Source organism: Pelodiscus sinensis, chromosome 8, assembly GCF_049634645.1.
Source record: "Pelodiscus sinensis isolate JC-2024 chromosome 8, ASM4963464v1, whole genome shotgun sequence".
NCBI lineage: Eukaryota > Metazoa > Chordata > Testudines > Trionychidae > Pelodiscus > Pelodiscus sinensis.
In genome coordinates, this window is record NC_134718.1 from 33,530,876 (window position 1) to 33,546,373 (window position 15,498).

Sequence of the window (15,498 nt, forward strand, 5' to 3'; positions counted from 1 at the left end):
AGTTCAACACCTGGGTGAAATCTGTCAAATAAGAACTTAAAATCTTTGGATTCAAAGTATTGCCCATAAAAGTGTCACTGTTGGTAGCCCATGGTGATGTGGTTTCCCAACTCTTCTTGTTTTGCATAGATGATGAGAAAAATGTAACTGTAGAAACAATGAGAATGGATCCTCGAAGTCCTTTTCTGCAATCTGAACCTCTACCATTGGTATTGCCTCGAGTGCCACAAACTAAAATGCCCTCCATCACCTCAAATTTGGTAAGCTGTACTGACCATTTGATTAAGGTTGTGTTGGAGTGACACTGCTTGATCAGAGAGGCTAATTTTTCTAGAGGGAGATTTGTGCTTCAATCTCTTCTTAAAATTAGAAGCATGACGACTAGCTGCTCTTTCTAAAACTTTCTGTTATGCCTCTCAGTCACAATTATTTTTATCCTGTTTTGCTGTTTTAAATTTTGTTGTTTTGTAGCCTCATTTATAATGGACCAAGGTACGGTGAGTTTTGGATGATATGGTGAGACACTTTTCATTGCTTGAGTTAAACTGCGAGGTTTTGATGAGTGTGCACAAGAAATGTTCTAGTCACTGTCAGGTCAGGCATTTGCAAGGTCATTAGACACTAGAGATTAGAGTCTAATCTCTGTGAAGTGGTAAGTGATCTACATTTAAAACATGTTGGGTTTTTTTAAAGAAAAAATTTAGATACTGATTCTGTCCCTCCATGTTCTACTTTAGGATTAAGCATCCCTAAAGTGACAAGCACCAAAAATGATATCTATATTCAGTCAGTTTTTAACTCAATCCTTTCCTTTTTTATTTCTTCCCACTTTTTTCCTGTATAATCCTCTACCTCATGTTTACCTTATTGTATGTGTAGTGTCCACAACCCAGATGTGTCCGCAAAACCAAAAAGAGGAGAAAATCACCTCAAGTATGTATGCTGGAGAGATTAAAGCACTATTGTTCTTACTATTGGTGTCATTATAGTGGGTTGAATGTGCCATTTTTCCAGATCAGTCTGAGTTACAGGAGAGGATTTTCCAATTTTGTTCTTGACACAAAAGGAATGCCCAGACACATTATACAGTGAGATTATAAAAATTCTCCTACAGAAGTTACGTATATCCATTTATGCACCATATCACAAGATTTTTTCCTGCAAATGAAAGCCTCAGTTGTGAAGCTTTATGTACAATATGTAATATGGTAGCAAATATTTTAAAATAAAAATATAAACTAAGTGCCATCATTTGCAAGACCAAGTGTCAACTGTTGTTTATAGGATACTCGACTAAGGTATAAGAATGATGTATATGAATATATTCTCCTTTGGTTGGAAACATTGGAAAACAATAGAAGCTCAATGATTATTTGGTAAGAGCAAGAACATGGGTGAATGTATGTATCATCTTCATGTCAAAAGTCAATCTGTTTTTTTCTGATTTGCAGATAAATGTCTGTCAAGGATCAAATGGTGGCCCTCCACGAAATCTGAATGGTTTGATGCTGATACATGGAATCCACTTACAGCAAAGGAATCTGCCTCTAATAGACAAAATATTGTAAGGGTAGTAGCTTTTTGTCTTCATGTTATTATAGTAAAGTCGAGCTTTCTATTGCTAGGAAAAAATAATGTACAGTAAACTTCTGATAATCTGGCACCTTTAGGACCCGGGGGGTGCCGAATTATCAGATATGCCGGACTATCGGAAGGGGGGGCTCCATGGCGCTACTGGACCTACCGGCAGCACCCCAACTGCTCTGTCCCAGGTGTCCCCAAGTCAGCCGCTGCTGATACTGATCAGTGGCTGACTCCAGGAAGCCCGAGGCAGAGCTGCTCTTCCCAGGGCTTCCTGGAGTCAGCCCCTGATCAGTTTCAACAGCAGCTGAATCAGGATGCCTGGGACAGAGCAGCTGGGGCGCTGCCGGGTTGGTCCGGCAGCGCTACGGGGACCAACCCGGCAGCACCCCATCTGCTCTGCCCCAGGTGTACCCAAGTAAACTGCTGCTGAAACTGATCAGGGGCTGATTCCAGGAAGCCGGGGCAGAGCAGCTCTGCCTCGGGCTTCCTGGAGTCAGCCACTGATCAGTATCAGCAGCGGCTGAATCGGGGACAGCTGGGGTGCTGCCCTGAGGGGCAGCGCTACGGGACCTATCCGGCGGCACTCCAGCTGCTCTGCGCCCGGCTTCCCCGATTCAGCCGCTGGTCAGTTTTAGCAGTGGCTGAATCAGGGAAGCTGGGGGCAGAGCAGCTGCAATGGTCCGGCTGCCCGGAGCACTTCCGGGTTCCTGATGGTGCCGGACCATCAGGAGTGCCGGACCAGCAGATGCCTGACCATCAGAGTTTTACTGTATATGGCTTTAAACCCAGTGTCATGGAATTTATCTCCCATAAGTGTAAGCAGCGCTTCTTGATTATTTTCTCAACTATTTATCTATTGTCAGTGATGCAGTATATTTACTACACTTGCACATGAGTAACTTTAAGCTCCTATTTGTCATTTGAAGAAGTGGGTTGTGCCCACAAAAGCTCATGGTACTATTTCAATAAAACCTGCACTATCTGGAACTTAAGCATCTGGAAAACTGTAGAAACCAGCAAATTTTTGATGCTGAAAAGCAAAAAAAAAAAAAAAAAAAAAAAAGAAAGAAAACTGTCCCTTTAAGTGCTCCTCAGATGAGCATGCAGCACGTACCTGGGGAAGGGGTGAATGGCAGCCAGAAGCAAGCATCCTACTTTCTCCCCTCCCCCCCGCGGTTCCTGGCACCCCCGCCGGCAGGCCAGGTCCTACCCCCATCCCCGCGGCTCCGACGCCACCCCTCTCCCCCTGTCAGGCCACCCCACCATCTCCGCCTCCCGTTTCCTGGCTTCCACCCTGCCCCCCAGCAGGCCGCATCCTGCTCCCCCTAACATCCCGGCCCCTGCATGGCTCCCATGCCCCCCATAGGCCCCGCATGGCTCCTGTCCCTCCCCCCCCAGAAAAATCAGAATTTTTAGGTTACTGGCACACCTTAATCTCCAGGCGTGGCAGATAACACAGGTTTTACTGTATATATTTTTGTTAGTCTCTAAAGTGAGACATGTGCATAAATATCTTGCTGAATCAGGATATAAAAGTGTTAAAGATGCTGTGATTTCAAAAGGGTAGCTAAAAGGATAGTACCTTAAAGACTTGCAAAACATGTAGATGGTATCATGAGCTTTCATGGGTACAACCCACTTCTTCAGGTGAATGGAGTACTAACAGTCCAGTTCCAAAATAAAGTCCAGTTCCAAAATAAATAGGGGATGAGAGAAGGATGGGAAGGAAGGGAAAAAATAGTGAATTAGAGTGTTCACGTTATATGAAGCTGATAGAGAAGGTGCAAATTGTTCTTAATACCCATTGTTTGGTTGGTTAAGTCATTAGGATGTGAAAGGTAGTGTGCTAGCCAGATAATATCTTTATTCATACCTTTGTGATGGGTCCCAAACTTGAATGAAGTACTTGAAAAATGGCCAAACTGGACAGTCTCTATGGGAAAGAATTAATGAACACAAATCAGATATCCGAAAAGGCAACACACAGAAACCTGTTGGAGAGCATGTTAACCTGCCTGGGCACTCATTAATGGCTCTCAAAGTCACCGTGTTCTTTCAGGCCAATTCCACAAGCCAAATACACAGGTAGTGGACCCTCTGCTCCCTGTCTCCTACCCCTCCTTTTTTTTCTCTTCCCCCCACCCCCTCCTATTTATTTTGGGTCTGCACATCCTAAACTCAAAACTCTGGTCATCTGAAGAAGTGGGCTGTGCCCATGAAAGCTCATGATACCATCTACATTTTTTGTAAGTCTATGAAGTGCTACCAGATCATTTGTTGTTTTTTTCTGTACAGACTAACTCGGCTACTCCCTGAAGCTTCATTTACAAGTTTGGGACCCATCACAATGTTATGAATAAAGACATTTCCTGGCTAGCACACTACTGTCCACATCCTAATGACTTAAAAACAACAATGGGTACTTAAGAACAATTTACATCTCCTCTGTCAGCTTCATGTAACACAAACACTCTAATTCACTATTTTTTCCCTTCCTTCATTCCCCTCCTCTCCCCATCCCCTATTTATTTTGGAACTGGACTGTTAAAACTCCATTCATCTGGAGAAGTGGGTTGTACCCATGAAAGCTCATAATACCATATACATGTTTTGTTAGTTTTTAAGGTCCTGTTACACTATTCATTGTTTTTTAAAGTTTTTCCAGTTACAGACTAACTTGCCTACCCCTCTGAAGCTTTTAAAAGGATAGTGTTAAAGTTTGGGGACTTTTTTAAGTATAGTGGTTGGATGCTCATTTAAGAGACAGATACCATTTGGCTTGCATGAGTCATGCCGCGAGCGAGTGCTATAGCAGTTTCCTCTTACCACTCTAGCAACATAACACATGGTAATATAACACAGTCTGGATTTATAACAAGCCTGCTGTTTCATTTATTAAGTTTATCTTTAAGAAAGGGCCCTCTTTCCAAATGGTAAATTATGTGGTAGTTTTGTAACATGCAACTAATAGAATAAATAAACTCAGCAACTTTTTGTTACTGATCTAAATATGCATTTCAATTTGGTCTACAGAGATGAAAGAGTAATGCACTGATCCATTAAGCTATCTAATTCTAAACTTTTAACATTTCTTTTTTTAAATATGGCTGGTTTTATCACTTAGGGCAGGGGTGTCCAAACTTTTTTCAAAGAGGGCCAGATTTGAAGAAGTGAACATGCGTGAGGGCCGTCCCCACACTCTCAGCCCCAAGGCGGAGGGCCCGCGGGGTCGGAGGCAGGCGGAGAGCGCACGGCACACCGGCCTCACGGCGGCCCGGGGGCAGGGCGAACCCGCAGCCGAGCGGGGGAGCGGGGCTGTGGACGTGCCCTACAGGGCAGGCTCTAGGACCGCAGAGGCCATGGGCGGCAGCGGCGCGGCCGGAAGCGGCGTGCTAGGCGCGCCAGTTCAAAAGAGCGCCAGGGAGCCAGGAGAGGGGGAGGAAGCGGGGGCCGTATTAAACCGGAACACGGGCCGCAATTGGCCCGCGGGCCGGACTTTGGACATGCCTGACTTAGGGTATGTCTCCACTGCACGGCTATTTTGCAAATAGCTACCCCATGTCTACACAAGCCACCCATTCTTTTGAAATATTTTTTGAAATAACAGGCACGCTATTTTGCCATCCCAGTAAACTTCGTTGCATGAGGGATAAGGGATGGCTCAAAATAGCATGTTATTTCGAAATTTGGTGCTGTATAGACAAGCCAGATTTCAAAATAAGCTATTTCAAAATAGATTCAAGATAAAATATGCAATTTGTATAGCGCAAATTGCATATCTTGTTTTGAGTTTAGGGTGCCGTGTAGACGCACCCTTAGTGAGCTGATGTCTGCATCACGTCCAGCACTAGCCGGTATAACTTTTGTTACCTTGAAGAGGGCGATCTCAGGTTGAGGGCAATGGAAACTACTGTGCCCTCTCATACTTAGAGTTAAACCTATTTGATATGGGCTGACAAACAAAGCCAAGGATGTAATTTGCATTTTCACTCTGTGTTGTTGTGCATTTGTTCTGTAAATAATAGTAATTCTTCAATTTCCAGTCTCTTCAATCTGGAACATTTTAATAATAATTAAAAATAAAGCCTAATTACTTTTTTTCTGTTCTTTGCTCTATTTCTGGGTAGCATAACCCTCAAAAATGTACCAGCTTTATTAGTATATAATGTTGCAATTGTGGTTTTTACACAAGGACTGTGCCAATAGTATGAAACCTGTTACAATGATCATGTTTATGTATATTTTGTTTGGTTCCTTGATTCTGTTGTTAGAGATTTGGATGACAAGCCTCTTCTGAGGCCAGGCTCCAGTTCTATCCTCTCAACAAGAACTCGACCAAATCGGGCTCTGGAGCTCAGTACATCTTCTCTGTCATACTCTGCTCATTCTGCTAGAAGACGCAACCCACCACCACGTACCCTGCATCCTATCAACCCTAACCACTCTCGCTCTGGGACGCCAAGAACCATAGATGAAGTCATCAGAGGAACACGACTGTATGTTTAAAAACAGTTTTTCACTTTACAAATTATAGAACCAAGTCCATATAAAGCAAAAAAGCTGTCAAATGGAGAAAATGTCTGTGTTTGTTTAAAAAATATATAATTGCAAATTAAATCATGCCTACCAAGAAAGCTGAAACTGCTAAATTTGCTAAAATAGACCCTAACATTTTAGCTGCAACTGATGTTTCTGAAAATTGCCTAAGCTTATGATGCTGTGCATTGCTGTATAAGGGAGGCGATAGCCTTATAAGTTTTTGAGCAACTACAGTGTTATTAATAGCAACCTTAGAGAGAGGAGAAGAGTTGCATGTAAATATGTATAATATAATAGCTACAGAGAATGCTAATATTAGTGAGCCTGTTTCCAAGCCTACTGAAGTCAATGGAAAGACTCCCATTGACCTAGATGGGCTTTGGATCAAATCTAGATGCAATTTTCATTTTCCTTTAGTCTTTTGCCTGCATCCAAAACAAACTTTTACATTTTGAAAGCAACTGTGTCACATCCTTTGCCGAAGTGTTAGAGCTGGCTCTTCTGGATTTAGAAGTGACATGCCAAAATGCATCATTCTAGGAAGCCACCAGAACCAAAAGTCTTTAAGGCCTGGTCTACACTAGGGGATAAGTTCAAATTAAGATACACAACTTTAGCCATGTTAATTGCATAGCTTAAGTCCAAGTATCTTAACTTGAATTTTACTACTGTCCACACTGCGGGAAGTCAAAGGGTGCACGCTGTCCCTTCAGCTTCCCTTACTCCTTGTAGAAGCAGGACTACCGGCATTGACAGGAGCGCCCTCTCAGTTCAAATTAGCATGTCTTCACTAGACCTGCTAATTTGAACCCTGGAAGATAGACTGCGGCTGCTTCAGTCTTATCTGGAGTGTAGACATGGCCTAACTGACCTCTGATGCTTCTTTTACTTGTGACAAACTAAAATATTATATTATGCAGCATTGCTAGTAAACCCAGAAGAGTCATTGGATTGAGACCTGAAAGATGTTTTGTTTAGAAAGCAGAGTTAAATCTTTTTTTCTCTTGTGTTTCATTGGCAGGCAGGCTAGTGACAGAATTCTGTATATGTTTCTGGAACTGACTTGGCTTTTCCTTTTGCAGTCTATCGGGAGATTCACATTCTTTTAAACTCATCTAATCTATCCTGTCTTCTATATATTTTTTCCAGATGTTGTCATTATGGCCAGTTCAGCTGTAAATTACTTAATAGATGATCCTTCTTTTTTTTCCTTCCAAAATCTTATAATGTCTGTCTTTGCTATTCTCAGACCCATAGATTAATTTCACAATTCTTGAAGTACCCCTTTTATTCTTAGCATAGGTACTAAATTCATATAGTGGGTTACAGGGAGAGTTTTAAAAAATTGGTTATGCTTTTAAGATCTTGTAAGACATAGTTCCAGAATGTCCTGCCAATCTAGCACTCTTAGAATATGCATATAATACCCAGTGCCTCTTGAATATCTCCAACATTTATAAGTGGACCCTATTCATCTATAAGATGCCTATATATTGCAGTATTTTCAAAGCAGCAAAGCAATTTTTACATCTTTCCACTTTTGTTACCATATTTGTAGTTATTCCATAAGATCTCAGATTATTAATACCAATAGTATGTAGCTTTAAACATTACAGTTAAATAAAATTTAAAGCAGAATTGTTAAAAATCATTTCCCTTTTTGCTTGTCAAAATTTGAGTTTTGTGTCTTCTGTGCAGTAGTTGTAAATTGATCATCATTCAGAAACAGAGAAGCCAAGAAGTGTTACTCTCTTCTTGTTTTAGATGTCATTGATTCCATCAATTTTGTAAAATAAATACGGAACTTGCCTTTTGGTGGGTAGAACATGTCTGAGTTTACCTTCTTAAAAAAGGGATTTGCCCTTAACAAGCCTTCTACATCTTTCTTTTTGTTATTGTAATGAAATTATAAAGTTGAATTTGTTACAAGCAGGATAAGAAGTAGAGCTGTTTGGCAGACTCTCTTGCTAAAACACTCATTTCAGCAATATCTGTCTGTATTTGTATGTTTTGCCACACATATAGTACTATCTAGGCACTACAGACAGGCACATAACATTTCAACAGGGTCCTGTTAGGACACATTTCTCTATTCTAGGGTATCATCGGTCTGGTGTTGATTTCTTACCTCACCTTTTTGGGCATTCTGGGGAAAGTGACAGTGTCTTTATTAAGCAAAAAGCAGCATAAACATATGTGTCTTAAATTGAGCAGTAAAAGAGGCAAAACATGACAATTCTGAAGTATTATAGTAGAGTTCCATAGCAGTGTTCCCTTTCCCAAATTGCCAAGACTCCAGTACTAATGAGCTTCCTTTTGCATGCTGACAGCTGAGTACATGTTGATCACATTATTTCAAGGGTGATGTGGAGGAAAAGACAGTCCTTTTTAGGCTCAGAAGATAAAGATCCAGACTTCTAATTGGACTCAACAGACTACTGAGGAACTAATACAGTGATTCTCATTTACAATATGTTCTTGTCTGTCTATTCTGCTTAGGAAATGGGGTTCCACATTCCAGACCAGCTGCAGCTTCTGTATATCTTTCTTTCTCAGCCACACATTCAGAGCACTACAGTAGTCCTTTCTTGAGGCTACAAAGACATAGATCCAGAAGGTGTTTCTGGCCACTGCCACAGATTGGATATCTAGATACAGTGCAGAGCCAACATGGCATACCTCCTAAACAATGGACAGAAGCCTTCAACAGAAGAAATTGATACAGATTATACAAAATCTGCCAAGAGTTTCTTATTGCCCACAAATATTTGTCTTACTAGAGTCTGAGTCAAGAGTTTACTGACTCTATCCATCCAGGTGCTTATTTCTTCTATACAATGAGGTAGCTAGAAGATGGTATCTGCTTCAGGTACAAATGATACACATAGCTATGCCTCATGAACACATTGCCGACATTGGAACCCATACCATCACAACCATCTCATGGTTTCTCACATAGATGAAGTGCGGAAGGGAAGGTATGGAGGCCCATGGGATTCCACAGATAGGGGCTTTTGATAAGAACAGTTGCCCATCACAGCCCTCAGATGTGGTCAAGAGGAATAAGTCGAACCCTGTGAGAGCAGCGCCATCAACTTCTGCTGTATTCTATAGATGGGATGTCTTGTGGTCAGCCATATTGAGGGCATTAGATAAATACAGTAAAACTAGCATAGCTGTCTTGCCATTGTTTATGGCACAAAATCATCTGAAAGAATAACAGTGTTGTCGCAGTGTCATAGCTAGGTCTAAAACCTATCTGGAAGGGATATAGTGATAAGTAGTTACACGTTGCTAAAACTGGGCTGTTATCATCTTTCCCATTACCTTGCTTAGGGTGGTGAAGATCTGATATCTAGTGAAACAGCTGTGGCCACTGATTAGTATTTTGACCATTGACTGGACTATAACATATCTCAGGGTCTCTGGAAGGTTTGCCTTGACAGCATGCATGAAGAACAGTCCCAAAGCTGCTATCAAGGGAATACAGGAAATAACTGGCTAAGACAATTCTGTAAAAACAAAAAAAAATAAGTTTATACTTGTGCATCATTCTCCCTTGAAGCCCAGTTCTCCTATACTATCCATGCAATTCAGCATCTTAAATTACAGTTCTGCATGTATTGTCTGGAGTTTTATTGTTCCATTTACTTTAGCTCACATGGGTCTCCATCTCTGGCATTAATGTATATTTTTGGTTGTTGTTGTTGGATTCCAGCCCTACTGCACATGACCAGTTGTTGTCATCCTCCTTAATGCCCCTGAGCCGAAATAATCTTCTGCCACCTATTAGTACTGCTGATGTGGTGGAACACTTGAACACCGTGGGATCCCAAAGGCAAATGGTAAACTTCTAATTTGGTATATCATATGAAAATACATTTAAATTATATTGTTTGGAAATGAGAGACATGCTAAAAAAGTTGTTTTTCTCACTACAGATTGCATTGGCAAGTCCAAAAATTCTTTATCATATTTTTATTTTGGTTTATATTTTGTTGTTATTCACATTATCCCAATGTTCTTTGAAGTTCTTCATCAATCATATTAATAAAATGCTGTTCAGGGTGAACCTCTGTAAACTGGGATTTTTTTGGTCTGGCAACATCCATGGACCACGGATATTCCAGCACTAGAGAGTCCCAGTGAGGATTGGCATCTGGGCTCCCTGCATCTGAGCTGCCAGGTGCAACCCATCTTGGCTGCCTGGTGGGGCCAGGAGCCCAGCATGCAGCAGTGGGGCTATGCGTTGGGGTCTGGGCTGCCCAGCTTAGCAGAGAAGGGGGGGAACCAGCAGGGCTGGCAGTAGGCGAGTGGGGAGCTGGCATGGATGCCGGTGGCCATCCAGGGCTGGGGCAGGGACTGTATGAGGGGAGGCCAGAAATGACCTCCCTGGTCCAGCAAAATCTGTCATCCGGGACCAGTCAGGTGCCGGACCAGCGAGGTCCAACATGTAATACAAAAATAAGCTGATGTATTTTAACTAGCTATGGGTACGTCTAGACTACAGGCTTTTATCGACAGAAATTTTGTCGACAGATACTGTCGACAAAGCTTCTGTTGACAAAAAGCGTCTAGACTACATTCAGTTCTGTTGACAAAGCAAGCTGCTTTGTCGACAAAACCCTGTAGTCTAGACACAACCCTAGATGCAATAACACCTTCTGTCGACAGAACTCTGTCGACAGAAGGCGTTATGCCTCGTAAAATGAGGTTTGCCAGCGTCGACAAAACTGCTGAGTTCTGTCGTCATTATGTCGACAGAACTCAGCGGTAGTGTAGACGCAGGTATAGTTTTGTCGACAAAAGTCCACTTTTGTCGACAAAACTCTGTAGTCTAGACACACCCTATCTGGAACAAGGTTGAGTGTTTTTTAGACCCAATGGAAGTAGAAACCATTTTCTATGAAGATGCTCATAATTGATTAGGCACTGATTACAATATTTTATCTTTAATGCATGGTCACAATAAAAAAGTCTGATTGTTAATTTTTCTGTACTTTGAGGTAGAAATCCCGAGGGAATTCAAGTCGAGCTCAGAGTGCAATGGCGGATGAAATTAACCATCAGCAGCCACAGGAGAGGCTTTTCTTACCTGATCATTTCTCCAGGCCTAATACAACTCATGCATTTTGGGTAAAGAGTGGCAAATGTATCCAAACGGTATAGAGAGTGAGTCTTTGGTAGACTTTTTGCTTTAGCAGTTAGCATTTGTAAATATTTGATGGAGAACTGGATGGCTCAAGAGATTGGTGACAGCATACAGAACCTTTCACCACTAGATCCCCAGTTCAGATCTATCCAGGTTGGTAGATATAAAGTTTGGAACCTGTGAAATGACAATGTGGACTCAGTCAAGTTCCTAGAGGTTAAGTGTCCGTGTCTGTAAATTCCCCACAGCTGGCTCTTATTCTCAGTATTTTAAGATGTTGGAACTACACTTTTCTCCTTTAGAGATGATTTCTTCTCATGCCAGGTTTAACTAGACTTTAAGCTTCATAACTATTGAATCCTGCAGCACAGCTCATGGTTCCCATTTATGGTTCTAGCATTGCTGAATTGTTAATCAGGAACATTTGGGGATCCTAAAGCCTCTATTGAGTATGTTCAGAAATTGAAATGATAATGAATGACTAGAAATATATTGTAGATTTTTTTGAGGTGTGGTGCCCTCTATCCAATTTAAGGAGGGAAAACAACCTGATGAGATTACTCTTTCATACATTATGCTAATCAGATTTGGGTTTATGAGGCAGTATAAAAGTGTTGTAATAAAATGTTTAGTATTGGCACTTTGCCATTTTAAAAAAGTCCTGATACTGCAAGTATGCACAACTAGTTCACCTTATCTTTCAGCCAGATCCACAGTATCACCGTTCTTGCACAGTTATTGATTATGCTAATCAACCTGGGACCAGTAGAGGATCAGCAGGCACAGGTACATGCAGTAAATTGACTGAAATAATAATAATGGGTGTGATGTGGGGTATTTGCTGCTTTCAAATCACAAGGCTCAAGTAATATCAGCAATAAGAACAGAAAACCTATCAGTGCGTTTTTTACCTCAGATTTATACTTCTGATTTATTTTTGTATACAAATTTGCACAGATATGGGGCTTGTGTGGTTTTTCTCCTGCCATTATGTAAAGTTTAACTAATTCAAAGGACTTCTGCAGTGTAGACCATGATCCTTCTTTCATTAAAATATATAGAAATTGACTGTATCAGAGGCAACAGTGTAGCGTGGCAGGCAGCCAGTTCATGAGAGGAGCTGTTTTTGAAACTGACTTCCCTTGCAGACTAACTCCGTCTGCCACCCTGTATTGCTGCCTCTGATTGAGTGTCAGGGTGCTCCATGGGAGCGCACTGGCTGCCTGCCCCATACTCAGGGACTATGCAATGGTCATATAACCGCTAATAATTCATGTAGTTACATGACTATTCAGTTATAAGCTAGCTAACATCCCTACCTTGAATATCTATACATGTGTTATGAGCATCCACTCATCCAGCTAGTGAGCACAGCAGAAACCAGCCCAAGAAGGAATAACATTGGAAATAGTCTTGCATGTAAGTTCTCCAAGTACAAAATGCACATGGGCTTGACTCTAGCAACAGCAGCTCCCCATTCTCTTCCCTACTTGGTGGAGGGAGGGTATTAAAATCCTTATTGTTTAGACTGTAAGTTATTGTGCAGCAAGCAATGTTGTAAACCTATAGTACAACAGCTTGCCATGCAGTTACAACCTGTGAGGACACAGATACAGTACACTTCCAAAGATACCATCTACATTTTGTTAGTCTATAAAGTGTTACCAGACCATTTGTTGTTTTTTTTCTGTAACAGACTAACTGTTACCCCTGAAGCTTCAAAAGAGTAGTATGCCAAGCCAGCATCCGGACTTTATTCTCTTTTGCAGTGTCCACACAGGACATTACTCTGTGATTTAAAAAACTGCTGTAAAGTCTTACTGTGGCTTGCTGCACAGTAACTTGCATTATCAATAAGACCATAGAGCAAAAGGTGCATGTGCTTGTCCCTCTTCATCATGATTCCAGGGAATTAGCTCCTTTTTAACGCAAGCTTCCCTCACCTCCTCCAGCCTGACTTTGCTCTATACTGAGACCATGCCCCTAAGTACTTAACCTGACCTCCACCAGAGTATCTGAATTGGGCCAAGACTGGAGAGTGCTTATGGGCACATCTGAGTGGGAGATACAAGAAGAAATTGGGATGCATGCTTCAACATCAGAAAAGAAATAGGGGAGATAAGGTGTCAGAATTGTGTGTGTTGTATGTACACTTTGTACTGATTTTTCAAGCAGAAACATTCATATCCAAAAAGCCACTTTGCCTACTATGTTTAGAAGTTAGACCAAAAGAAGAATGTGTCTTAGGTTTTTTTTTTTATTAAAGTCAGTTTTGTAGTAAGTATTACACTATCCCAGCCTCATGCTGCACCTCTGGCAAGCACTGAAATTTACCAAATATTCTTGGTACAAAGCTTCTTTAATGGATCACATCACAGATCAATCCACAATAATACAGCAGCCACCTTAACACTTTTTTTTCCCTTTTCTAGAAAATAATTTTTCTGAACATCACAAACCTAAAATGTATTACTGTGTATTACCTGTGTTGAGTGTATATAGCATTATGTTAATATGATCAAGCTAGGGGGAAAAAGTGGTGGTGGTAACATAAAAAGTTTCAGATAAGGATTGTAATACCATTCTCGCCTCCAGAAAGTTTCACATAGAGGTATATTAAAAATTATTGTACATAATCAGTCTTGGTTTTTAGATGCAACTAATGCAGTTACTTATAAATTAAAGCATATTTTAACATTGAAAAAATGGATGTATATGGTATTGCTGCTTAAGACTTCTAATAGGTACTAAAATGGCTATTTTAAAAATGTTACCTAATCTTTTTATAGTAGGTCTTCAACTACATGGTTCTGTGAGAGCTCACACCCGAGGTGGATCAGTTACAAGAAGCAGACAAGGACTGTAATAGGTAATAAGGATCTGTCCTTCACCAAGATGCAATGATCACATCTGGAACCTCCTGAATCAGTGTTGAATCTCAGCAATATCAAACTTGTTTACAGAAGAACTGAAGATCCTTCATAAAGATCTTATTTTTGTATTTTTTTTTAAAGCAGCTGCCAAAGACTGTAGGGTACTTAGCACATTTCAGTTTTCTTCCTGTACACCAAGCTTAGCTATTCTGGTGAACACTAAAGCTTGTATCCTAAAAGTCTACTAAACTTTCTGCTAAGCCATTGCTAATATTTTCATATTAAAAAGGACCGTTAGCTCAGCACTCTCTGGTTCCTGTTATTGCAGCAGTGGCTGCAATATTTAGTGAAAGACTATTGCACTTTTCACAGCAATTTACTTACTATACATTAAAAGATTTTTTTAAAAAACCTTAATTACTATTGTTAGGTCTGGTCGAATATTGCTGTCAAAATAAGTAACTTATTAATTGCATATAATACAATTATGCAACTATGATCAGGTAATTTGACAATCTGTGGATCCTGTGGTGAGAACACAAGCCATAGTTACGTAAAATAAGATAGCAAATAAAGATGAAACGTTGTGCTTCCATGTTTGCTAATTTTAACTTACAATCATAACCTGTACTATCCCTTCCTGTTTTATAGACAAATACCTCTAATAGTGAGTCAGGCAAGTGTCCTCAAGGGTCAAAAACAGTCTTTTTATTGAACATTTATTTCCATTCACTACAGAAAGTAAGATTCCTTTATTCTTGATCAAATATTTTAAATTTTAGCAGATCAGGCTCTCCACTTTGAAACAAATTAGACTTAACGACCATTAGCTTCAGATCTTACTAAACACAGTAAGAGCCAGACCTGTAAATATGTCTAGTCATAAATTGAGGGGAATATCATTTTGGAAGAAATGTTAATTCTTCTATGGTGTGAAGACAGTAACTGAGTCTTTAGTAAACTGAGTCACTTTTATATGCAATTAAAAAGAACCTTTTCTGAACTTCATCTGTGCTTTTGTAATTTGAAAACATGGAGGAACAATTTGGAGATGTATTTGTTAAACGGCTTTTCTGTTTCTCATTGTGAGTCATGAAGCCTGTATCTTGTATGTAAAGGAGATTGAATGACTAGCCCAGGGCAAGTTTGCTCTTTAATGGCCACAAGTCACCTTACTACTAGAAGTCTGTGAGGTCAGAGGAAAAAAAAAATCCTTTACAATTAGTCTGTTAGATGCAGCTGCTTATCTTCCCCCTTTGTAACAGAAATAGGTTACAAATTCTATTAGCCACTGCTTGTCTTTTAGTAAAGTTTTTACTCAGATTATTCTCCCTCCCGCTCTTGATGTAA

General features: G+C 40.6%; 1 protein-coding gene across 8 annotated transcripts in view; it reads left to right on the forward strand.

The window, feature by feature from the left end:
• FAM149B1 (family with sequence similarity 149 member B1) overlaps window positions 1–15,471 on the forward strand; it is a 29,249-nt gene extending 13,778 nt beyond the window's left edge. The window contains exons 8-14 of one of the 8 annotated variants that reach the window (XM_075935017.1): window positions 130–260; window positions 1,452–1,564; window positions 5,856–6,080; window positions 9,842–9,968; window positions 11,134–11,275; window positions 11,984–12,061; window positions 14,065–15,471. In XM_075935017.1, coding sequence (XP_075791132.1) covers window positions 130–260; window positions 1,452–1,564; window positions 5,856–6,080; window positions 9,842–9,968; window positions 11,134–11,275; window positions 11,984–12,061; window positions 14,065–14,141 — 893 coding nt within the window. In that variant the 3' untranslated portion in view covers window positions 14,142–15,471. Of the gene's footprint in view, window positions 1–129; window positions 261–1,451; window positions 1,565–5,855; window positions 6,081–9,841; window positions 9,969–11,129; window positions 11,296–11,979; window positions 12,062–14,064 lie in introns of those variants that run through there. The other 7 variants (XM_075935018.1, XM_075935019.1, XM_075935020.1 and 4 more) reach the window with 7 other exon arrangements.
• Window positions 15,472–15,498: the final 27 nt, after the last annotated feature.